The sequence below is a fragment of the Xenopus tropicalis genome, chromosome 2, assembly GCF_000004195.4.
Source record: "Xenopus tropicalis strain Nigerian chromosome 2, UCB_Xtro_10.0, whole genome shotgun sequence".
Taxonomy (NCBI): Eukaryota; Metazoa; Chordata; class Amphibia; order Anura; family Pipidae; genus Xenopus; species Xenopus tropicalis.
This window is the reverse complement of record NC_030678.2, coordinates 110,061,841-110,087,126: the sequence shown is the minus strand read 5'-3', so window position 1 is coordinate 110,087,126 and position 25,286 is coordinate 110,061,841. Positions and strand designations below refer to the sequence as shown.

At 38.2% G+C, this 25,286-nt stretch overlaps 1 protein-coding gene across 1 annotated transcript; it reads left to right on the top strand.

Moving 5' to 3' along the window:
* Positions 1 to 5,809: 5,809 nt before the first annotated feature.
* Positions 5,810 to 15,900, top strand: LOC101731328 (otospiralin-like). The gene is made up of 3 exons (XM_004911778.4): positions 5,810 to 5,927; positions 12,960 to 12,986; positions 15,562 to 15,900. Exons 1-3 carry the CDS (start codon positions 5,864 to 5,866, stop codon positions 15,744 to 15,746), a joined length of 276 nt encoding a protein of 91 aa, XP_004911835.1. The 5' UTR covers positions 5,810 to 5,863; the 3' UTR covers positions 15,747 to 15,900.
* Positions 15,901 to 25,286: the final 9,386 nt, after the last annotated feature.

The window sequence follows — 25,286 nt, the reverse complement described above, 5'->3', positions numbered from 1 at the left end:
TTTGAGGCTGATGTAATTATATTGTAGGAATATGTGATATAACACAATTTCATGTGTGATTTTAAAATAATTTTTTTGTCCTTGCATGGGAATATTGTGGGAATAATGCATCTGTGTTTTGTTTTGTTTTTTTCGTTAACTGATAAAATGTATTACTTGTAGGCAGCGCCCTCAATAATTGCTTGAGCATTTTTTAGTGGTGGCCTGCTTTTGTCCATTTGCTGTCTGCTGATGCCCCTTCTCTGTAGGTTGGAAATAGGTTGAAAGATGCAGAAATAAGGAGAGGCTGTAACTTATGTGAGGATGCCAACATGTGGCTGGTGAACAGTTGGCCAGATAGCAAATTTGGCAAGCTGTGAAGCTAGTATGAAGTCATGTCAGTATAGAGAATGGGACACAACATACAAAGATAAGCAATATCCTCTTTTCCCAATGCAAAATGGCAGATTTAGATGACTAAGCACAGCCAGATTGATTGGAGCAAGCTCTGTTACACCCAAATCTCTTAAACTGTTGCTTACTAGTCCTGACCCTTGGTTATTTATTTAAATATCTCATTTATTTGGGGCTATTTGATTCTGTAAAACAATGTTTCATTTATATGCTTTTAGTTTGGTTATTTATGGGCGCTACAGTGCAAAGGTCTCTGTTGAGGTCACTCCTTTGACTGAATGAAAGCATGCTAGCCATAAAAGCAAAGCCCTACCAGAATGTAATCTTCCACAAAGAACATTAGCCCTTATGTTGAAAATAATTCTCATTTCTAAATTGGCACTGACTTTGCTTTTATAATATTCCTGGCCCATTGCCTATTGAATCCCCGTCATGATGTTTTTGGTGTGCTTGGATTTCTTACTATTGAGTGCTATTCTGTTATCTACCAGTGTTCTGCTGGTAGGGGGATGATATCACTCCAACTTGCAGCTCAGTAGTAGTGACTGAAGTTTATCAGTTCACAAGTCACATGGCTGTGGCACCCTGGAAAATGAAGAATATGGCCTATCCCCATGTGAAATTTCAAAATTAAATATAAAACAAAAATCTGTTTTTGAAAAACTGATTTCAATGCAGGATTAGGCTGGAGAAGCTCTATTAACTGATGTGTTCTGAGAGAAAAAAAAAAACAAGCATGTTTTCCCATGACAGTATTCCTTTAGTATTCTGTTCCTGCACGGCAGGCAGCAGCATACATAAAAGTCTATGGTAAAAACTATGAATATGCAGCGTTATTTGTAGAAGGTCAGTGTACATATGCTACTAGGAAGTGTGAGATTATGCCTGTTTGCTTTCTTTGATCTGAGTAGATTGCACAGTTCTGCTTAATGCTGCTAAATAGTGTATATTCAAGGTCAGTACATGTATTCAAAGAACTTTTTAATATCAAGACTGGGGTAGTATCATTTGGTCCAACTTAAAATTGCATGTAAGACTGTGTAGGGTCACCTCTGAACAGTTCTAGGTCATGCACATTCAGTTCTGTACAATGCTGGAACGGAATATACTGTCTAATGGTGCCTCCCACTGGCATCTCTTGGGCAAGAACTGACTTTCAGTAAATGGCAGGGGCAGATTTGCTTTCAACATTTCTTTATGATCTTGTGTAATTTGGCCGAAACTTTCAGACTTAGGATGATTTTGGAAGCCTCCCATACGACTCAATGGCACCCTGCAGCTCCAACCTGGCCCAAGAAAAGTCACCATACTGAAGCTTGAATGAATCCGAATGTTTCGTACACGGCGCGAAAGCTGCGAAAAAGGCGCAAGTTTTAACGCTACGAAAAAATCGCCAGATTTTGCGCAACTTTTGGAATGGCTACGAAAAAGTCGCGACAATTTTCCGAAAAATCGCAAAATACCGATCATTACGAAAAAAACGCAATCGGACGCATTCGGCCCATTCGTGGGTTAGTAAATGTGCCCCTAAATGTACAGAATTACATGCAAAGCAACTAATAACTGATATAAGACGTAAAAAAGCAAAAGAGCTTAAATTATCTGTATTTATAGATTGATGAACTTGTGCAAAGGTGCTTTTTAGCCTAAAATCTGCCTTGGTGGTACATAATGCTATATAACACATTTGTACAGTAAATAAGCAATGTGTGTGTATTTCAGTATAGCAGCAATTTGCTCTACAGTTTTACATAGGTGGGAATGTACAGAGAAGTTACACACCACACGTGCCTGTGTGTAACTGAAAGCATGCATTATAGCATGCCATAAAAGGTTTTCTAAATAATCCAATGGCATTGGTGTCAGGAATCTAGCAAATCTGTGAAAGTGGTGTCAACCTCAGTGGAAACCCTTTCTATTAAATAACTTTATAGTTTTCCTCACAGGAAAGAAAATATACTGAAAACTATAATAAAGGAGAGTTGTTTCATCTTTATGGGGAGTAATAAAGTTTTACTTTGCAAATCCCATACTTTTCATCTTGATTTAAACATTTCGTATTCTATCCAATATAGATGTAGCCACACAAAAAAAACTATAGAGTATGTGAAACCACTTTGAACAGTGGGTATAAAGGTGTCTGTATGTTGGACTGGGTGAGCTTGCCTATTAGAGTAAAAACCATTTTTAGCTTCTCAATTCAGCTTTTCACTCTACTGTGGCTAATAACAGACAGGATTGTAGAGATGATCTAGGAAGAAGAAGATGATTTGACTGCATGGTGCTCCTACTGTAGTACCCCCAGCCAAGTGCATTTTTCAGCGAACAAGAGCACCAGTCAGAGGGTCTTAGGTTAGTGATTATAATCAGTCATTTTGCCTTTCCTTCTTCTTTTAGATGACCGTACAGAGGGAGATGTTGGAATCCAATTCATCAGTCTAGTACTCTGACATCTCCTAAATCTTGCTCTTTTACAATCCTTTCTGTGTTGTGTTTGAGCTAATGTGTATCCCCTTTGCATGCCATAGCATTTCCTGCTATTGGTATTAGGATGAGGATTGCCATTTGCTTATATCTATACAGAATTTATTTTAGCCTAAAGGGCATTATTGGGTACTTGTGTACCTGTGTGAGACCTACTGTGTTTGATACAAGTATTAGGTGCAAGAGGTTTCTTTATGAACACAGAGTAAGCTGAGGGCAAGCTCAGGGATATTATTGTACCTGAGCCAGACAAACGCTATCAGTATTATTATTTTATTTGCAGATGGCACTGGTACATGAATAACTCTGCTTGACATTAGATGTGTTTGTTACCATAATAAGCAAACTGTAAGGACAACTTAGCTCAAATTAACACAGGCACACAATGTCATGGATACATGTGGATACATACAATATATCATCATTCCAAAGCATTCAAATTGTAAGCTCTAAATAGCTATGCCCTCTCAGTGCTGTGGAATATACTGGTACTAGATAAATATGTGTTAAAATGTGTGTTTTGCTAATGCAATGTACTTTCAGATCAAACAGTGTTTCAAGCACATTCCCTTTTAACAAACACAGTAATTGCCAAGATTACTGATTACTGTACAAGGGAAAGGAAGCAACAGCGGCAGTTAACCTTGCAAATGTTTTCAGTCCAATTGTAAATGTACTGTAGTTTGTACAATTTTTTTATTTGTATACCAAAACCAACCAGAAGGTAGCATTTGCTGGCCACCTGTTTAAAAAACAAACACCTTATTGGTTGCTAAGGGTTTCTACACATGGGCAAACTTTGGTTAAAGTCATTTATGTCCTAATAATTGTGTTTACTTTACATTCCTATTTTTCTTTCTTTTTATCATACATTTTATAAAAATTCTTCATATAATCTTCCAGGGCTGTCATCGCTCCAGGCTAAGTTTTCTGCTCCTTTGCCTTCCACACGGAGTATGTGCAGGGCTCCACAATAAAGACTGAACCATGGGCAGTTCAACCTGCATGGCTTTTCCATCGGCTATAGAATGTGGATCATTGTGGTGGCCAGTGCATCACTGTATTAGAGCTGCTGGATTCCCTTTCACAACAACAGTGAATTTCGGTGTGTGATGTAATGTTTACACACCTTGTAGTGCAAATGAACTGTGTTGTGTTTACAGGAGGAGCTGCAAAAGTTGAAGTCAGGAACTCTCAAAGCAAGATGGCAAGTAGGGGGAAATGAGATGAGCAGTACAAATTCTGTGTGACATTTACGTAGACAAGGAGGTTAGGAACTGTACTAAAGACCAAGCTATTGGTTCAGTACTTTACTTCTCCTTTAAAATAATGTGTATTTGTATAGCTTGTTGTGATTTAGAAGGTAATAGAGTTGAAAAGCAGAGAAAATAGAGATGAGAGCCCCTCACATGCTGTTTTAATGCTACATATGCTTTCTGAATTTCTGCCCCACATTTCTTTTTCAGGGAATCTGAGCTCACTTCACCCACTGAGGTTTTAAACTTTAGATGATATCACTGTCTCCTACTTCCCACCAGGGGTGTTTTCTAATAACCTACCCCATTTATCACTCCATGTTTTCTGGCAGCCAGTGCCAGAAAGGTAATACCGGTAACCAGAGGTAACTGGCCGGTTACTGGTATTGTTTTTGCTTAACAAGCTTTACCAGTTAACCCTAAAATCAAGCTAACAGGGTGATGACTTCAAAGGTCTTCTCTTAAATTAAAAGCTTTTTGTTTGTGTTTAATCTCCTCCTCTCACCCTCTTATGCTTTGGAGGCATCTCCAAGAACTTTAATGATTACTTGTTGGAACAGGACAAACCTGGGCATCTCCATAGTGGCACGGGGATTGCTTGATATGCAATGGTAGAGTTACCAGATCAGGGATTCATTTAATTAACGCATATTGCAGAGCTGCACTGATTGAAGCTGGATTCTACACATGTCCTACCCAACCTGCCCCATTATTCTACTGGTCCTCTCTCTGCCCAAAGTCTACAGGACTGTTAATTAGCTTGGCTGCTTCTCCAGAAAAAAAATGTCCATGCTAAATAAAACAGGTAGCATGTTATGAAAATAGGGGTAAAATAAACAAATCATACTATCAAACTACTGTGTCATTTCAAAATAGTTATTGTGGGGGGTATTAAACAAGGTATTCAATAATAAATACCATAAAACTGGGCATCTTGTTCTCCCCAAGTTGTTCTAATTCTCCCAGTCATATACCTCCTTTTCTGATTGCAATTCAGTAATGGAAGAATAAAATATGGTTACTAAACCATGCTGACTAAAACTGTGATAGCTCCTATGCTACACTTCCTGCGTGAAAAGAAAAGTGGGTGTAAAGTTAGGTGCCAAAGTCACATTATTAAAAGAATGTTCACCTCAGCAAGCTGAGCAACTTATTCCAATAACACAAGTTTCCCAAAATGAAACAACAGTAAAAAAAATACAACTTCCTTATACACATACTGTTCTTTATAATGACTTAAAGGGAATATATATGAAGTAAGAATAAACAGCAGCATGAAAGGACTGAAGCTTCTATCGACTTCTCTCGTTCTAAACTTATGCAGTCTCTTTTGTCAGAATCACAACTAAACTCTAATTCACTATAGTGTTAGACTTGAAAATTCTGTAAAAACCATGTAAAGGTTTAGCTACTTAGGATTCTGCAGGAACTCTTTCTACAGCTTCAGGTTGTAGGAATTGAATTATGTTGCTGTATTTCAAGGAGTCATTTGCTGCAGACAAACTGTGTGTTTCTAGTGAGGCAGTTTAGGTAGGGATGTTGGGTTGCATGTATATTAATATTTTCACAAGTCTTTGCCAAATGCCTCCCTTTAGGCAGACATTTCACAACACTTTGGTATCTGCCAAGGTTTTAAGTCTTGTCTATTTCCTATAAAGCAGGACTGACAGTCCCACTATAAAGCTCTGTGCCAGTGACTAGTCCCCTGTTGTTAGAGCTGGTGTGGAATCATGGTTCTGCATGGGATGAAGCTGCTGGTTCTTGGAATCTTTCTAGTGTCCTTGGTTTCTTTAAGTAAGTACTAATGTAATGTCACTACTTATTTTCATGCTGCTGTGAGCACCTCAAGGTAAATAGAAAACAGATGATTCTAAGGGGCTGATTTACTAACCCACGAATCCGACCCGAATTGGAAAAGTTCCGACTTGAAAACGAACATTTTGCGACTTTTTCGTATGTTTTGCGATTTTTTCGGATTCTTTACGAATTTTTCGTTACCAATACGATTTTTGCGTAAAAACGCGAGTTTTTCATATCCATTACGAAAGTTGCGTAAAAAGTTGAGCATTTTTCGTAGCGTTAAAACTTACGCGAAAAGTTGCGCATTTTTCGTAGTGTTAAAACTTAAAAGGTGCAAAGTTTCGCGTAAGTTTTAACGCTACGAAAAATGCGCAACTTTTCGCGTAAGTTTTAACGCTACGAAAAATGCGCAACTTTTAACGCAACTTTCGTAATGGATACGAAAAACTCGCGTTTTTACGCAAAAATCGTATTGGTAACGACAAATTCGTAAAGAATCCGAAAAAATCGCAAAACATACGAAAAAATCGCAAAATACCGATCATTACGAAAAAAACGCAATCGGACTCATTTCGACCTGTTCGTGGGTAAGTAAATCAGCCCCTATGTGTGGGTGAAAATGGCTAGCTAATTAGGAATGCTGTATATCTTCTAGGATGTTTTGATTATGCTTTCTGATTTGGTTCATTATTAATCTTACATTGATTTTCTACATCAGTGATTTTTCGCAGTTTTAGATGCAAGAAGGAATGCTTGAAAAAAAAAAAACAAATCAGAACATAATAAAAAATATGTGTTGTGTTATTACTTTGATTCAAAATTTAGAAAGTATGACATAAAATCCAAGATTTTACAGAGCTACCATATATATATATAGTCTGTTTTAAGTCTGTTAAAAACACGTGTTCCTCTTTTTGCTCAGATTTTGGCAAGTATTAATAAAGGAGATAGACCATGTTACATAGAATATTACATAGAACTCTGCTTAGGCACTTTTAAGCTGCACCATTAGTGGCTATTTGTTGACGAATTGCACATTTCTGTATTAGAACATTGGATGTCAACATTAATCCACACAGAACAGACTTTTGTGCTTGTGAGACATATATGGGGATATTAGACTGTGTACTAATGCATTTGCAGACAGCTATTTCTCAACCCATCCCACAATGTACTGACATAAGTAGCCCCGTATGCTGGCATGGCCAACAAATACAAATGTACAGTATATAAATGGTCCCTAGGACTGCCAAGGTGACAAGAGAACATTTGCTAGCATTACTAACTTTATTCACTATTAGGGATATCTCTACAGAGGAAGGTGTTTGGTTTTAACCAATTTTTTTTGCACTGACTGCCATTTGTGTGCCTAAAAAGATTTTAATCCCAGAAAGAATAAGCATGTCACATTCTGGGTGTTTTGTTTTGTATCTACCTTAACATCAACGTGGTGCAGTTTTGGCAAGACTTTTTCCAAACTCACCTTCCTGTGTAACTATATAAGGTGCAGCAGGTAACACACATGCAGTGTAGGAACCCTATACCATCCATGACTTCTATTTAAGGCAACAAGGTAGGAGCTGTCACTGTTTTTACTTTTTGTGCCGTTTCCATATAATCTTTGTAAAGCATTGCTGAAAGAATTACATTCTTGAGACTATAGCTTATTTTCTTCTAGTTTCTGCCTTTGCATCAAGGTTAATTGCATTAACTTTAGAAAGTATTATGAAGGAAATGGCCCCAAGAGAAAAAATGTTCTTGTCTGCAAACGTTCCATGTTGACAGACTGTTTGTTGATAGTCTGCCTTTCCAGCTTGATCATTAGGGAAGGCATGTCTTCATTAGGACTAAGCTCATGATGCCTAATAAATGAAAGCTTGACCATACCACTATCTCTTCTAGACATGCATATTTCAAGTCTCCTGTCAAGTAATGTGCAACGCACACCATGATGTAAAATTGATTTCCCTTGCTGCAGAGGTGAAGTTTTCCAACTGAAATCTAAACACTGATTTAAGGCGAATTAGATATATTTCTAATGTCATTACCAACCATGTAATGATGAAATAAATTCCATAACATATGGAAATGAGTCTTTTAATTACACTCTCCTCCATTACATTTGATATATTTTTAGAGAATGCAGCCATGAATTTTAATGACTTGGAATGGAACGGATTAATTACCCGAGCAATGCCACTATTTTACCCAACATAACTTTAGTTTGTAGTGAATGCAGACTTCTTAGTTCATTAAAGAGCCTCTATTGGACTATAAATAAATTCATTACATCGTTATAGTTGTAAAGAATAAAATATACATCTATTCTCCACCGGACTTCACCAGACTATTGTTTATCTTGGGGTTGAAGAACTGTTCAAACTTTTTCTAATTTCTTATAGGATTTTTAGAAGAGTATTTATCAGATGGTGAGTTCTAACTTTCACCCATTGATAAATACACTTCTAAAAATCCCATAGTAACGATTAGATAGTGGGTGAATTTTTATGTATTAAGCTCTAAACTCACATTTTGATAAATCTGCCCAAAAATATTCCTGTCAGTCAGGATAGTGGGGCAGATTTGATATTGGAGCTTACCATAGAAAAAAATGCACCCTCTTTCTATTCTTCCTATTGGATATTCAGCTCTAATTTCACACTTTGATGAATTTGCTCCAGTATCTTTTGAGAATGTGTTGAACATTGCTACTGTTCATTTGAAAAAGATCCCAATGTTCCTGCCAAGATGTACAAACGTGGGGCATATTTAAATCAATCCTTTTTTATTAGTTAACCCTTATATGGCAAGGAGGCAAATGATGGCAGTAGCATGGGAAAATGGTGCCTGAGTGGTCAGTAAGTGAATATGTTTCACATATACTTAAAGTAGAAGTAAAATGCATTTTACTGCCAATAGATTAGCCATATCAGTGCCACCGAGAACGCTATATTTATCCTGCATAAAGCTTTACCAGATCACACATTCCTAAGGGTAGTGAGTTTTCCTATGGGAGGGGGGAGCAGGAGAAGGGAGAGAGGAGAGAACTGTGCAGACTCTGGTCCCAGGAATGAAGGATTTTTATGAGAGAGGAATCTGATACCAGAAGATCATGTTTATACAAAGGAAGACCATAAATCCTGTGTTTCTTTTGATAGAGGACTCAGTGCAGCGTTTCTGTGAGTGCTTATGGCTGTATTTACATAGACCTTTCTGCTTACTTAGTTTTTACCTTCTCCTTTAAGTCTTAATAAAAGAAACTGAACATACATGGCAGAACCAGTACATGTCCTTGTAGCAGTTTCGGGTCAGACTATAGCAGGAAGGTGCACATGATTTACTGCTAGTAAGAAACAGAGCAAGCAGATTGGGATGCAGTTCAGAGCAGCAAGCATTTAAAGTAGGGAGAACATAATCACAGGCTTGTAGCCAAATGTTTGCAAAATCCTTTCCTGGTAACTGGGAGAAGAAAACAGTTGGTCACATTATAGTTACTGAGCAAACAGAAAAGCATCAGCTGGGCAAACAAACAATGGCCTCTGTGTTCCACCACATTAGCCACTGAAGTATCTTTTCTTCCTAGTCACTTGTTATGGGCTTTCAGGGAAGATGTTGTTTGGGATTTTAGCCATCTTGTTCAAGTTCAAATAAAATGTATCTCTATACGTTGAACTAATGATGGTGAACTGTGATCAGACATTGGTAAGATTCTATTATTTTGGTGTCAATTTTTAATGCAATATGTGGTCATGTGAATATGTGATATTATAAGTAATATCTAACGTAGAACATCATACACCAGTGGGATGTGCCAATATGGCTCTAATATGGCCTCAATATGCATCAAGGGACTTGGTAATGTAAAAAGGTAAGAAGCCTATTTTGTTAGCAGTACTAGCTCTTCTTGTCAAGGCCCAACGGCACCTACTGGGTTTTAAGTCTGGCCTAAGGAGGATACTGAGTTTAAAGAGTCCTATACATTAGTGATGAGTGAATCTGTCCCGTTTCACTTCGCTGAAAAAAAGATTCACAAAACACAGAAAATGACGCCCAACAAATTTTTTTTTACACGCGACAATTTTTTCGGCCACGCCCAACAATCATTTGTTGCAGCTAATTTTTGTTTTTGTGCTCATTTCACGAATACATCACACAATGGCGTGCCGCAGAAATCCTGCGAATAAATGCCTCCCGAATAATTTCGCTCATGACTACTATACATGATTTCCAAAATTGGTTAAGAAAGTTCAATGTCATATTTTAGCAAAAGTCAGGAAACCACAAGATCAAGTCAGAACAGTAGTTCCGGCGCACCCCGGAACGTCGCAAAGAAAGACCTATATTCGGGCATTGAACAGGGGGTTTAATACCTTAATATATAGGTCTTTCTTCGTGAAGTTTCTGGGTGTTCACGTGTCTTTCTGTTTTGAATTTTTGCCAGCATAATGCTGTGGCCATGGGCGCCACCATCTTTAGAATGAAGCAACATGCTCCGGACACCTCTATATCATTTTTCAATAGCTTTTTTTGAGTATGCCTATCCTTTAACATGACTTTGGGTTCATTAGCTCTTTTTATTAAATCAACTTTTTCACCAAATTACATTCAACAGTTTGTTTTGAATATTTTCAAGTCAGTGTTCCCCAACCAGTGACTCACAAGCACCATGTTACTCACCAACCCCTTGGATGTTGCTCCCAGTGGCCTCAAAACAGGTGCTTAATTCTGAATTCCTGGCTTAAGTTTGATACAAATCCATGAGTACTACCAAACAGAGCCTCCTGTAGGCTGCTAGTCAGTAAAGGGGATACCAAAAGCCAATATTTGACACCACCAGAAATGCTTGTGTTACTCTCCTAATTTTTTTTACATTTGACTGTGGCTCATGGGTAACAATGGCTTAGGCAGCTCCGTGGCACAGTGGCTAGCACTACTGCTTGCTATGTCGGGGCCCTTGTTTGCTGTTAAGAAAAATTGTTCTGACCATTACAATTCTCCTTTACAGTATTTTAACTGTAGGCCTTTGGTAATGTATTGTTAGTTGATTAAAGGGCATGGCAACTCACCAAAAAATGTTTTGCCTAATAAAAGAAAATACAGTTCTAAGCAACTTTCCAATATCAATTTATTCAAAGTTTTCAGTGCTTTAACAGTTATTTGTAAATATAATTGCTATAGAAAGCAGCATTTGCTGGACTCCTGGTTCTTTCTTTTAAAACAATGTTGCAAAGGTCAGTTTCCACCAGCAAGTCAGGTCTGTCAGTCTGCTGCCTTGTGTTACAGCATGAATTTCAATGGTTAAAGAAAAAAATACTATATATACAGGTTTAAGATCAATTATGCAGAAACCCGTTATCTGGAAAGCTCCAAATTAGGAGAAGGCTATCTCCCAGAGACTCTATTTTAATTAAATCATTCACATTTTTAATAATTATTTTCTTTTTTTTCTGTAAAAATAGAGCAGTACCTTGTACTTGATCCCAAGATATAATCAATCCTTATTGGAGGAGAAAGGACAGTGTTGTAGTGATGTGCAGGTTTACACTTAAATTAGGCGGGTGAGGGTGTGGGTTTTGGGAGACAATTGTGGGTTTTGGTTGGGTGCGGGTCATACTGGGAAAGTACACTCCTCTGCTCCAAAAGTTTCCCTGTATTGGAACCTAAGGTGTGCGCAGAAGGTTGGGTGCAGGTCCTACAATGGCAACATTTTGCAGGTTAGGGTCTGGTGCGGGTTCAGGTTCTGCGGGTTATGATCGGGTGTCAGTTGACTTTTTCCTGATCCACACATCACTACAGTCTTGGTCATGCTAAATGTCAGAACAGGCTGAGAGCAGATATATAGATAGATTAACCACTCTAGATCAGACAAGTGAAAGGCTGTGTGCTATTCTTTAAACTCACACTGAGCAGGCTGTAGGCTTATGGTGGATGGAGAGGGTTGTCACCTGTGGCTAAATCTGTGCTACCATGAGGGACATATTTCCCCAGAATGCTTTCCCACCGGCAATAAAGTAAATCACGGGGGGGAGAACATATGCAGGATTTCATTTTCCAAAGTCACTCAAATTTTCCTTGTGGTAGCGCAGATTTAAATACGGGCAAAAGAAGAAGTAAAAGGGTTAAAAATTAGGAACAAAGCTTAAGCCAAAAACACAGAACAGAGCAGAAATTAATTTAAAATATGCATATCCTCAATCAAACTTGAAATTGCGCAGTGCTTTTTTCTTGTTCACCTGAATATGTTACGGAATCCCATGGAATAAAAATAAACATACAGACACAAAGATGTCTAATACGGTAAGTGTATAGGGTCAATAGAATTAAATCCCCTGTTAGATTATACCCACTGACAGATTTAGAGATCAAGTTCAACAACATCAATATGCAGTTAGTTGCCTGCCTATCAATATGCACTTATTTTCTCAAAATGACCAGTATTTTCCTATAACAGTGGAGAACTTAATTGTGTACCACCCATTCGTAATACTTACACTGTGATATTCAGGTTATACTCAGTGCAAACACTGTCATCCAGCATGATCGCAGGATAGGGGGTTCAAATAGGCATAGTTGTGCTCTCTGGGCCCCTCCAAAGATTTTTTTGGGGGAGGGCCCAGCACACCCTAGGCAGGAAAACTGGGCAGGATTCTCTAAGATTGATGCAGTAATTGGCCAATTGCTGCATCATAGCCCCCATGAGAGTGCAGCCCGCCCCTGTGATGTCACAACATCACGCCCCGCCTCCCTGCCCGGAGTTCCCAGGCAGGAGAGGTGTATTATAATTGAAATTATCTCTGTATCTTTATCTATTATCTATTTATCTATTATCTTGTGTGTTTTGTTGTAATGGAATTTGCCCAATGATACAAAGAAGGATTCTGTGCAGAAAATGTAGCTTCTCCAAACACAAAAAATATTGCCAATTTTGCCAATTTAAGTAAAAATGAAGTAATGAATGTTTAAAAAAAAAGTATTCTTGGAGATTGATATAATATTGTATAATATTCTCTTATATATTCCCTACAGGTTCACCTGCTGCCATAAGAGATAAAGGTACGTTGGCTACAATAATGCAATGCATGAATATTTAGCAACTTACTGCAAGATGAACAGAGAGCAAAGTACTTATGATAGCTCACCCAGAGAAGTATTCTAAAAGTTCCATTTAATAGGAATGTAAAGATTATTTTCCGTGCATATTCAACAAAGGTTTACATTGGACCACAAAAAAGCTGGAAGAATGGCTGTTGTTGGATTATCTTCTGTCCTACTGAACCAATAACCTATCAACTCTGCAATATGTGTTAATGACTGATATGGGAATATTCTCTGCCAACCCACATCAGCACAGTCACCTTTGAGGGCTGTACTTAATTCTCTAATAAAACTATAATAAAATCTTAAACTATAATGTGCAAGGTAGTGCACCAACACTCACCACCAAAAAAGCCCATAGGCTGTTCAAGCAATTTCCTCGGCCCAGCATGCCTGCATAATTTGGCAAAAGGTGTGCACATCTACATTACTGAACATGTTTAAGTGCAGTTCACAATTTTTCCACATGATGGCACACTTAACATGGATAAATGTAGCGCTGCCACTCTCAGCTTATTTTAATGCCAATACTTCCTGGCAGTTTATTCTGGCAATGTGTTTATCTTATTTTAAAGCAACAAGATGACACAAATGCAGTCATTATTTAGACTAGCAGTACTCCTTGCTGCAATATTTATATCTTCAGGACCACAGGAGAAAAGAAAAAGTCAAGATGTATTCTAACCCATAGATATTTCCATTTTGTGCAGACATACCTCAAATCACTATCTGAGAATTTAACTATAAGAGTGCACCTTTATGTAAACCAGCCAGGACTTTCCACATAGTTACTGTAAAGCTAATGTTATGCTGGATGTTATTCTATCAGAGACAAATTACCAAGGTAAGCCATAGAAAATGTGTCAATTTGCTTCAGTGGAAAAAACACCTAGAAATTATCAGGATGCACCACAGTGCAAAAATTGATTGAAAAAATCCTCAAAGGTTATCCACTCTGCATATCCAGAGGAATAATAGCTTGGTGCTTGGTGGACAACCAATTTCCAATGCGCCAACTAGCCTCCTGCCATAGGCTTAGACAAATCAAAAGTATATATATATATAATATATATTTACACACACATATTTAAATTTATTACACAAAAGCCATGAATATCCTATAAATGATATACTTTTAAACAGTGCTTAGTGGCGTCATTAGTTATAATATCGGTGCTTGGTGATGTAATTTTGGTCACTTGACTCATTCACATGAAACCCCCCGTTGAAAAATATCAGGATATTATAAGTTAACTTGTATATACTTGTATAAAAGTAGTTGGCTTTTATATGGTCATGGCACTCCAAGGTGATTTATAAAATTCTTATAGTTTACAATAGGGGGTAGTTTATTCACTATATACACACACACAAACACACACATATGTAAATAATTGATTGATTGATTGAAATATCCTAATTGATCAGACATTTACTTATCATAAAACACCAATTGTTTCCATATTCCTTATGTTTCAAATGTACCCTAACCCTGTACACTTATTCAAGCAGGGCCCTCCGATCCTATTGTATGATCCCCTTGTATGTTAAGTTATTGTAAGACCCCTGCTCATTATAAATGATAAAGCACTCCATAAATTGCTACCACAATATAAATATTGATCTTATGACAGCATACAAATGTGGAGAAATAGCAAGGGAAAGAGAACCCCAGTGTGTGTGTGCCAAGGTGACAGGCTAGATCAGGGGCAGGCCAAGCCGACCGGGCGCCCTAGGCAACCCGGTCGGCCAACTCCGCCCACCTCCCTGCCCCCCCGAACGGCGCATGTGCGCCAAAGCACAGGAGGCGGTGCAGGGGGGGGGGGGCGGGGCGATTAGATCGGTCATTGCCTCCGCGGCTAATGACAAGCGGCGGAGGCAATGACAAAGTAGCACTAGGGGTAGGCAGGAGAGGCTCCTGCCTGGCGCCCCTCAATCGTTGCGCCCTAGGCAGCTGCCTCTTCTGCCTACCCCTAGTTCCGGCCCTGGGCTAGATTTAAACAAACACGTAAACACACATGTACAGTATCAAGTTAAAATATATGCAGGCTACCCACCCAAAGCTGCATAACAATGGGCTATGACATTAAAGTTCAACAGGCAAATATATGTTTATCAGAAAAGTAGATCCTGAAAAAGAAAGGGCATTAAACATAGTAGAGGTCATTTACTGTTAGGAAGGCAATGTGCCTTTTTGTATAAAGAGTTGCTGTGGGTGTCTGCACTCTATTTCAGGGTGTTGAGACCTATAGCTGTCTCCCAGGGGTAGGAGTGCTGTCTGAATGAGCAAAATGCCATGTGTGCCACCCTGCAGCCATGCCCTGGGCAGTTTTAAAGTAACTTGATCTGCAAAAACTTTTTATAAAATCATCAGAACTCATTCAATTGGGGTTCCATTGGTTCCAGCAGTAGAGAACAGAGCCAGATTGCTGAAGGTGCTAAACACCATCAGAAAGGATTGTTGTGTCTCTTTAAAAACACTTGGGATATTTTTAAGCCTTACATATAAATTTTCCATGTGCTTAACTTTTAGTGGGAGTCAGAGAGAAGCGCGCAATGCCTAACTGGAGCATGTCTGCATCAGATTTCTATGGCTGGGTGGAGGAGCTGCGCCAACTGGCTGCCTATGATAAGTCTGAGGAGTTGGCCAGAATCTATTGGGCCCATTTTCCAGTTGCGTCCCAGCTGGGTTATGATGTACCTGAGCAAGAAGAATAGACATGACAGCTTGATCTCTAAACTGAAACATTAACTGCTGAAATCATTTATTTTTTACAGTGGATACATGAATAAGATAAATCTTTTATAGTTCTATAATATTTGGGTTAAAAGCATTTTGTTTTTAATAAATATATTCTTTTTTGCACAAGCACATGACAAGTATTACATACTTTTGTGGAACAATTTCTTTTTGAACATTGTCAGACATTTCCACTGTAAAAGATTGCTTAAACCCAAACATAAATGCATACCCAAGGGTAGAATGCAGTATCTGTAGCTCAGAGGTGATACCTGTATTAGAAGCTTATATTCCATCATTAGAGGAGTGTTCTCTGCCAGCTACTAAAGCATGTTAAGGCAAAGTAGCCTGTGCATATTCCTTTTCCCAGTCCAGAAATAAAATACATTATATTATTCTTGGAATGTGATGCTGGAAAATCACTTTGCTGATCTGTAAAGAGAATTGCCAGCAACAAAAGCAAAAGAAACTTTTTTAACATACCAAGTGTGAATAAAGTACTTCAATAAATACAGAATATTGAAGTATATGCAGTGCAGGTACGTGGTGAGATTTCATGAGGCACCTTGAAGAAGTTGTTTGTCCTGAAGTGCATGGCTTTGCGGCAAATTTCCGTGTTTCACCATTGGCGAATTGTTTTGTGAAACGGATGAAAAATTTGCCGCACAAAAAATGCACCACGGATCCTAAAATTGTCGTCCGCGTCAAAAGAATAGCTGCACATCAAAAAAGAATAGTGGCGGGCATCAAAAGAATAGCCGCGAGCGACAAAACAATAGCCGCGGGCGACAAAAGAATAGCCGCGGGCAACAAAAGAATAGCCGTGCGACAAAAGAATAGCCGCGGGCAACAAAAGAATAGCCGCATGACAAAAGAATAGCCACGGGCGACAATTTTTTTTGACGCGCAACATTTTTGTTGTTTCGCAAATTTTTTGCAGTTTCAAGATTCGCAAATTTTCCGGCGAAACGGGACAGATTCGCTCATCACTACTTACAATCTATCAAAGGTGTAGCAGCCCATTGCACTAAAGATCCAGTATTTTAAATGTACCTCATGTCTATAAATCTTTCTGATCTTTTTCAGACAGACAAATGGTGTAATTACTTTGTACATATTTATGGCATAATCAACATATCACAAATCAAGTTCCACAATGTATAACACACAGGTGTCCCTTGGAAATCCCTTGGATGCTCCAAGGGATTTCACCCTCTATCCCTGAATCCTGCCCCCCAGGGACATGTGATGACATATGGCAAACTGCCTGACACAATATTCTTCTCGGTGAAGCAGAGAGTGTCTCTTACTAGTGCTCACTAGTCTCATATCTCCCAGAGTGTGCTAGAGCAGGAGATGCCTACTATATTCACGTTATTTATAGAGTTCCTTATCCCCAACTTTACCAAGGTTAGAGTTACCTGACTAAAGCCTTATGCTGCAAGTTCTCCAGCTGATTCCCTCCCAGGTCCATATTTACCATTAAAACTGATCCATGTGGAAGAAAAGAAGGATGACACTGTTTTCCTGAGTTCTTTTGTGGCTTAGTAAAGCAAAATGTGTTTGGGGCTTGCTTAAGTGTAAAACACACTTATTAGGCAGTTTGCAATCCAAGTCACCCCTTGGTGCCAACATATGCAGCCTGTTACAGAGAGGGTATGTTAAATCACTGTGGCTGAAATGGAAATGGTCAGATGCAATTACACTGAATGGGGCTGAGAACTGTATGGTGGATTTTGTATTTTCACACATTAGAGATTCAATCATTTTGCAAAAATTCTTTCACCTATTACAGATTTTTTCCCCTACAAAAATGGCTATATTATAAATCTCTTTCTCAGTTTTGACCTTCCAGTATCCTCAATATTCCATTTCATTATATGAAAAGATACTTTTTTTCTGCTACTGTATCACTATAAATCCTTATCAAAATAATCAATCTTATTCAAGGTAGACATGACAAAGGAAGATAAGGCCTGTTCAAGGTGATATTGTAATTATTTTAAATACATTTGTACACCTTATCTGTTATTGGGCACTGCAGTTATAAGATAAGGAAACCTATATAGAATAGACATATAGAAGCATAATGTTCAACTGTTCCAGGAATATATTGTGCCTATATTTAATTTACTCACCCATACAAATTTGGAAATGATTGTATTACAATTTGTATTGAGAATGGCATGCGAGTTAGTGCATGGGGATTCCTATGTGCCTACAAATACAGATATGCCAAATGCGGGCACCAGTGTATTTGTGGGTAGAGCAGAGACCTGCTGAAATTCTGCAACAGGGAAAGGTGTGCAAAGCACAAAAACAAAAGAAAATAAAGGGACAAAGGAATAATTTCTATAGTGCCTTTCTCCTGTGGGACTCAAAGTGCTTTATATACAATTTTAGGCACATTATGGGGCTAATTTATCATGCTGTGTAAAAAAAAACTGCAACAATATACGCCACACATCACCAAGCATTACAGTGTAAAAAAAGTCATACTTATCAAGCTGTGTAATGATTTTTCAGAAATTGTGTGTAAACTGTGTGTAAAAAATCTGGAGTAAATGGAAGCAACCATTTGAAAAGTCTATGGGAAAATACAGCATTTACCCCACAGTTTTTCAGCATTTTTTCTACCAGAACTTACTTGAATGTTTATGCTTTGCGCACTGCCCTCACTTGAAGTTTTCCCATTCACTTTATGGTGTAAAAATGGTGTCACATCCACCATTCAGGCGATGTAAAATAGAACACACACATTTATAAATTCACTATTTTTTACACCGATTTTTACACTGTTTTTTCACCTCTTACCAAGAGAATTCCTCATATTGCACTAAACAAAATTAACACACTGTACACTTAATTTACAAAATTAGCAACAATATTGCCAGATAGAGAATGTAAGAAGATCCCTTAAAGGACAATGAAAGGTTAATATAAATTAAAAGTAAGTCTAAAGGCATTCTTTTAAAGTACTTACTGCATATCTAAATTCCTAGATCCCTGCTTGCTTCTCTGAGATATGGTGCTGGCAGCCTACAGCAGTGTGAAGACTACAGTGACATCACTAAAATCTCTCTCCCCTTCCTGTAGCTGCCAGCGGCAGCCTTCCTATTCTCTGAGCATGTGTGTAACTTGATCCTGTCTCCTGTTCTGAGCTACACATGCCCACGAGCCAATCAGAAGCGGATCTGGCAGAGGGGAGGGGGGGAGGGAATGAAACACATGTGCAGTATGAAGCAAGGAGGGAAAGGGAGAATACCTTTTTAGAGATGGCTGCCTGTTCTAGAAAATGTGAAGTAAGTGTGACTGAGTAAATATTTGATTAGGTGAGTCAAAAGTGTGGCGTTTTTACTAAACAATAGGAGGACTATTGGGCAGTATGCTTTTTAAATTTTGACTTGCATTCTCCTTTAAGGAGGCTCCCTGTGGAATGTATGCAAACTTAAGCAGACAACCTCGTGCTACCTAAGCACACTTGAATTAACCTCTGTATGCAAGCTATAAGGGAGTGCTGCCTGAGCACTGACACACGCTGGTGCCGTAGCAGGACAGGGTAAGACTCTAAAGTAGTAGAGTTATACTCACCCGTCCAGCTGACGACACCCCACTCCTGGTACCATAAAACTGTTAGGGTTCCTGACCGCAGACTGTAAGTGTAGGGACCTGAGGGAGCTCTCCTGCCAGGACAAAGGCATGCACGGGAACAAGAAGGACGAAACCAAAATGGAAGTTCAAACTTGTTCAATTTATTGTTACATGCTCATAGCTTTTATACCTTTTGTGTACATGCATATACGTGATACAAATGAATTTATTAGAAAAATAGAACGAGCCCTTCTCAGTTTCAAGGATGGCCTTCAAGGATGGCTGTTGCAGGCCAGGAATGTAAGGAGTATACAAAAAGTAACGGATCCGTCAGTAAATAGATAAGATTAAGTTGTTTTTCAAACCATATATTTCGTAATGCGCCAGCTGTGCAAGGGCACTATTTAGAAAAAACAAACTATTGTGGGATGTTCAAGCCTTGCTTTTTGCAGTCACAAAATAGAGATGCCTTTCTAAAATGGAGTATGATTTGCTAAGCTTCAAGGTATATAAGTATAGGAATACATGAATAAATGATTATATCAATATGCGAATATGAGAGATTATGTCAAACCTCACAGGCATGAATAGAATCTGCCATCACAAAATCACCCAAATTCCTTACAGTGCATACAAGTTCATTTTTAATTCCATTACATTGAACTAAATACAGAGTTTTGTACTTTGGCAAAAAGTGCCTTAACCTGGACTCTACTGGCATCACATTAATACTATGTTTTTAATGTTATCACTTCACTGCTATGTTAATAATGACTTTGCAGCGGTAATAATGACAGTTATGCTAAGTTAAAGGAAAACTATACCCCCAAACAATGTAGGTCTCTATAAAAATATATTGCATAAACAAGCTCATATGTAAAACCCTGCTTCATCTAAATAAACCATTTTCATAAAATATACTTTTTTAGTAGTATGTATAACTGGGTAATCCTAAATAAATTGCGGTTTTAAGAATTAAGGGCCGCCTCCTGGGATCATATGATTCACAGTGCACACAAACAAGCCAAGGCACACATACATGCTAGGCCACATCAGCCAATTAACAGTCAGAGTTCTGCCTTTTGCTTCCACACTATTTCCTGTAACAGTTAGAGCTGCATTATTTCTGGTCATGTGATCTCTGAGGGAGCACACAGCCCATCACTAAATGGTGGATCAAGGGAAAGGATGTAAAAGGGCGAGATTCTTTAATTGGTCACTTAACGTAATATAAACCACCGTATATACTCGAGTATAAGCCAAGTTTTTCAGCGCCTAAAATGTGCTGATAAAGTCACCCTCGGCTTATACTCGAGTCGGGTGCAATATAAGATTTTTTTTAGGACACACAAAGCAGCTGGTTCTCCTTGCTGGAAAAAGCTGGCCACTCTGTGCAAAACCCATCCCCTACCGAGAGAAGAAAAGTAGACATTCAGATCTGTCTGCTGTTCGTTGCCCGCTTCTCTCCTGGGAAAGGGGGTCCCTCCAGTTCCTGCTCCCACCGCCCCCACCAACCCTACAGACTGCCTGTTCGTGCTCTTCTGCGTGCCGCAGTAGTTACTAGGGTGGAAGTGATGTCACGCGCCCCTGCAGATAATCCCTGCTTCGACTTCCACGATCCTAGTGCTAGATACTGGTTATATTTCCTAATTATAGTTAATTATAATTGATTGAAGTTAAACACATATCATGTGTGTTTAGCTTCAATCAATCAATAATTACATATAATTAGTACAGTACTAAGTACAGTATTTATTTGAAATATCTCTTTATTGGTTTTCTAACTACAGTATTTACCAGTATTAGCAATACTGATCAGGTATATCTATATCATGTGATCAGCATTGCTAATACAGGTGAATACTGTTGATTATTATTAATTACCATAATGTAAAGTTACACACATACAGTACAGTACTGTATAGAACAAAAAAAAAGTATATACGGTATTTGTTGGTTAAGTATTCATTCTGGGGATATAGTTTTCCATTAATTATGATATTAACAGGTATGGGACCTGTTATCCAGAATGTTCAGGACATGGACTTTTCTGCATAATAGATCTTTCCATAACTTGGATCACCATAAAAAACATTTTAACATTAAATAAACCAAATAGGATTATTTTGCCTCCAATAAGGAGTAATTATATCTTATTTAGGATCAAGTACAAGGTACCATTTTATTATTACAGAGAAAAAGGAAATTCATTTCAAACTTTTCAACAGGGTGCTGGAACTGGAACATATATCTAGTTCCTTTATGTTGTGGGCACATGCAGCTAGTAGTAGTACTCAGTAATGATGTGTCTCTTGTAATCTCTCTTTCCCTGAGCCTATAAACTTCATTCAGTATGCTAGCAGGTGATTTCATCTGCTCTTTTCAGTGGATCTTCTGCCTGCCCTGCTAACCACCCTTAGCTTATTTCTCACTCCTAGACTGAGCTATAACAGGAGATAGTCTTAACCTTTGATAATCTGACCTTACTTTTTTCCTGGTATAGTCTTCTGCTTTGAGTTCTTTAGCATCCACCATCCGTCCCTTCCAGTAAGGACCCAAAGAGGAACCTTGGATTTCTTCCCCTTTGAGCGAACACCTTCCCCTTTACAATTGTAAAAAGTCAGACAGACAATGATGGCCAATGGTCATAGAAGCAGATAGATAGATAGATAGATAGATAGATAGATAGATAGATAGATATAGACCCTATATTTTGTTAAACAAAACCTAAATGAAACGTGTCACTTGATCACATCTGTGATTCATATTACTGTTTCTGGATTTTTTTAAATTTCTAGCTAAAGTAATTTGTGAAGGAGAGAAATAGAAAGAGAGCCAGATAAATGGCAAGGTATTTAACAAGCTGCTTCCAAGGAAGCTATCCAAAAATGACATAGAAAAAAAAGATTCAGGCCTATTCCACCTTATCATATTTACACAAGCATTTCCAATCTTGTCAGAAAATGGCTAGCCCTGTGACTCTGTGTTCTGAATCTGTAAGATTCTTTTAGATTTCAGTGATGAACCTCCTCTTTAAGAATGATCATTGTTGAATAAAGTCATACAGACATTTCTGTAGATCTTTGACAGCAAATGCAACACATCAAAAAGCAAGTGTCAGAATCTGATTCATATTTATATGTGTATTTATTTGTATTAAACTAATAGATCATTTCAAAAAAGATTTAAAAAGAGAAGCCAAAACCATGACCCATCTGGTCAGAGCATTCCCTATCCAGGCAACAACAAGCTGTACCTACCCTCTACTCGCCTTAGTCCGGCACCTCTAGTTGGCCATAGAATTCTAAACTTTCCTTCAAAACACTGAACAATTTTGAGTGTTTATATTGTCTGTACTCAATCATTCAAAGTCATTTTCCAAACTAAATGTGTATGTAACCTGAAGATTACTTCCTCTACTCTTTCATTTAATAGATAAAAACAAAAATGATCGGGGTGTGAAATTCACACCACATCAACTATGCATTATGTTGACTGTATGGAATGAAAAGATAACAATCTGCTGTACCTGTAGTAGGATATAAAAAAATAAATATTGTATCTATCAAGCAAGAATGCACCCAGAGTCTTGTAGCATAACGTAACTAATCAGTTAGTTGTGATGTGACCCTTTTTCCAGCATTCTTTAAATTGTTACAGTGGCCGCTTATTATATTTCTGCTTGTTGAAACAGGTTTGTAGCTCAAAGCTATGTTAACTCCAGAAGAGGAAGCAATAATTTATGAAGAGCCAATAGAGTTTTCTATAAAAGCATTTGGAAGAAATAGTTGTCTTATTTCTGAATTAAAATATAAGAGTTTTGTGAGCTTCTGCACAAATGGATTGCCCCATAGTAAAGAAGAAATGAGCTGACTATACATATAAACCTGTAGAAGTCCTCAAGGTGAATTTAATTCCCAGGGTGAGATAGGAAATATGATAATTCGCCTATTTAAGAAAGAATAGACACTGCCTGCTGAGCTGCATACTCAGCAGATGAAATGAAAATCCATTGCATTATTTATTATCATTTTTCCTTTTATCAGAGCAGGAGTCACCTTAATTTGCAACTTTGATAATACAGTACATTGCAAGGCAATGGAATAGACCAAACATGCTCTCTGAATGAGGTTGTTTTCTGCTGGATAAATTAAAGGAAATCTGCAAACTGAACTGCCTGGTGGGGTTTGCTCACTTCTAGCATGTCCATCTTCAGGAAACCAGTGTACATTAACATGTCATTGATATAAAATAGCTGGGTATAAGCCAGGGACAAATGGGTTGATCCATATATCCAGTTTAGCATACTGCAGATAAATTAACCATTAATAGCGTGTTTGACAGAGGACAGCATTCCTCTGAACATGTTGCACCGTGTGGGCCATAAAGCACCATTAAAGTTAGTTCTGTCTGTACATGCTCCTGCCTTTCATGATGATCCAATGGAATGTAAAAATAAGATAACTAAAAACAAATGTTATAAAACTTTATTTACTGGCTATGAAGAATAAGGGCATGTAAGCATTAAGGCTGATGGCAGATGAGGCGTAGGGCGGATATTTTCAGCAACCTCCCTATGGTTTTTATGCGTATTTCGGCTACATGTGCCTGCACCCAAGCGTATCTCATTCATTCGGTGCAGGCACATGTAGGAGGCGTAGGGCGGTATTTTCAGCAATCGTTTTCCGCTTGTCAAAAATATCCGCCCTGCGCCTTGTCTGGCATTAGCCTTATTTGTCATTACATGCAAAGCATGAATGATCATGTGGCATTTTTAGGGCTCACTTATCAAATTTGTACCTGGGCAGTAACCGATGGCTACCTGCAACTGACTGAAAAGAGCTTTTCACTGATTGGTTGCTGAAGGCTTGCCAGATGCAAATTTGCCCAGTGTTTTAACATGAGTCTTGGTGTCTACACACTTATGTAATCATGAATTCACAGAGCCAGCCCATTAATGTAAAGCCCAGGCTTTAAATGGGCAACTGACCATTCAGAGATCTAGCTGCTTCTGTCTACCTCTTGAGATCCCTATTAGCTTGCTTGTTACATATCCCATGACCTTTCATTATCCAGCTTGTACATGTTATTATCTTTTTCCATCACAATGGCCTGCCATCTCTGCATTGAAACCTGACCACATCGAAGGAAAAGTTGGCAGCTACTAGGCTAAAAGCAGTGAATAGAGGGGTTGGCACTGAAGCCTTAGTTTCCAATTGGGGGCTGATGATTCTTTAAAAGTCTGATAAACCTTACAAAGTGTTAAGTTAGCAACATAATACCTAATGTTTGAAAATATTGAGTTGGACAGATAGTTTGATATTTCTCTTCTCTGCTTGTATATTAGCATGCATTTACTCTGAATTGAAACACTGAATATTTATGTGGGGAGTATACAATATATTTTACATGTGAAACTCCAATACTAATTATATTAAATTATTTATTACCTGGTTTTATATATTGCATGGAATTTATGGCCCACCCTAAAAAGGCCTGTTAAAATGCACGTCTATTGATAACCGGATCTAACAGAACCATGCAAACTGGAGCTGTCGTACAAACTCAAAGCTCCCAAAAACAGCCAACCATTCACATATGCCCAATACTCTTTCACACAGAAGCAACATTATTGTACAATAGCAATAGTTTAACATTAGTGTCTGATTAAACCTGTACCTTTATAGAGTTTTGTTAGTAAAATATAATTTGCACTGAGGAAAATAAAAAAGAAATCTGTGGATTTGACTCTCTATCCCACATCTGTTTGCAATCATTAAGACTGCAGTGTTGTACTGGTTAACAACTGAGCAGAAACCTGATGCCTTTGCCTAAGGATCCCCAGCCAAAGATTTTTGAGTCTGCTATTCATATAAAAGCATTTTTTTTAAAAGATTTTCCTATGACTTCACCTTCTCACAACTGCA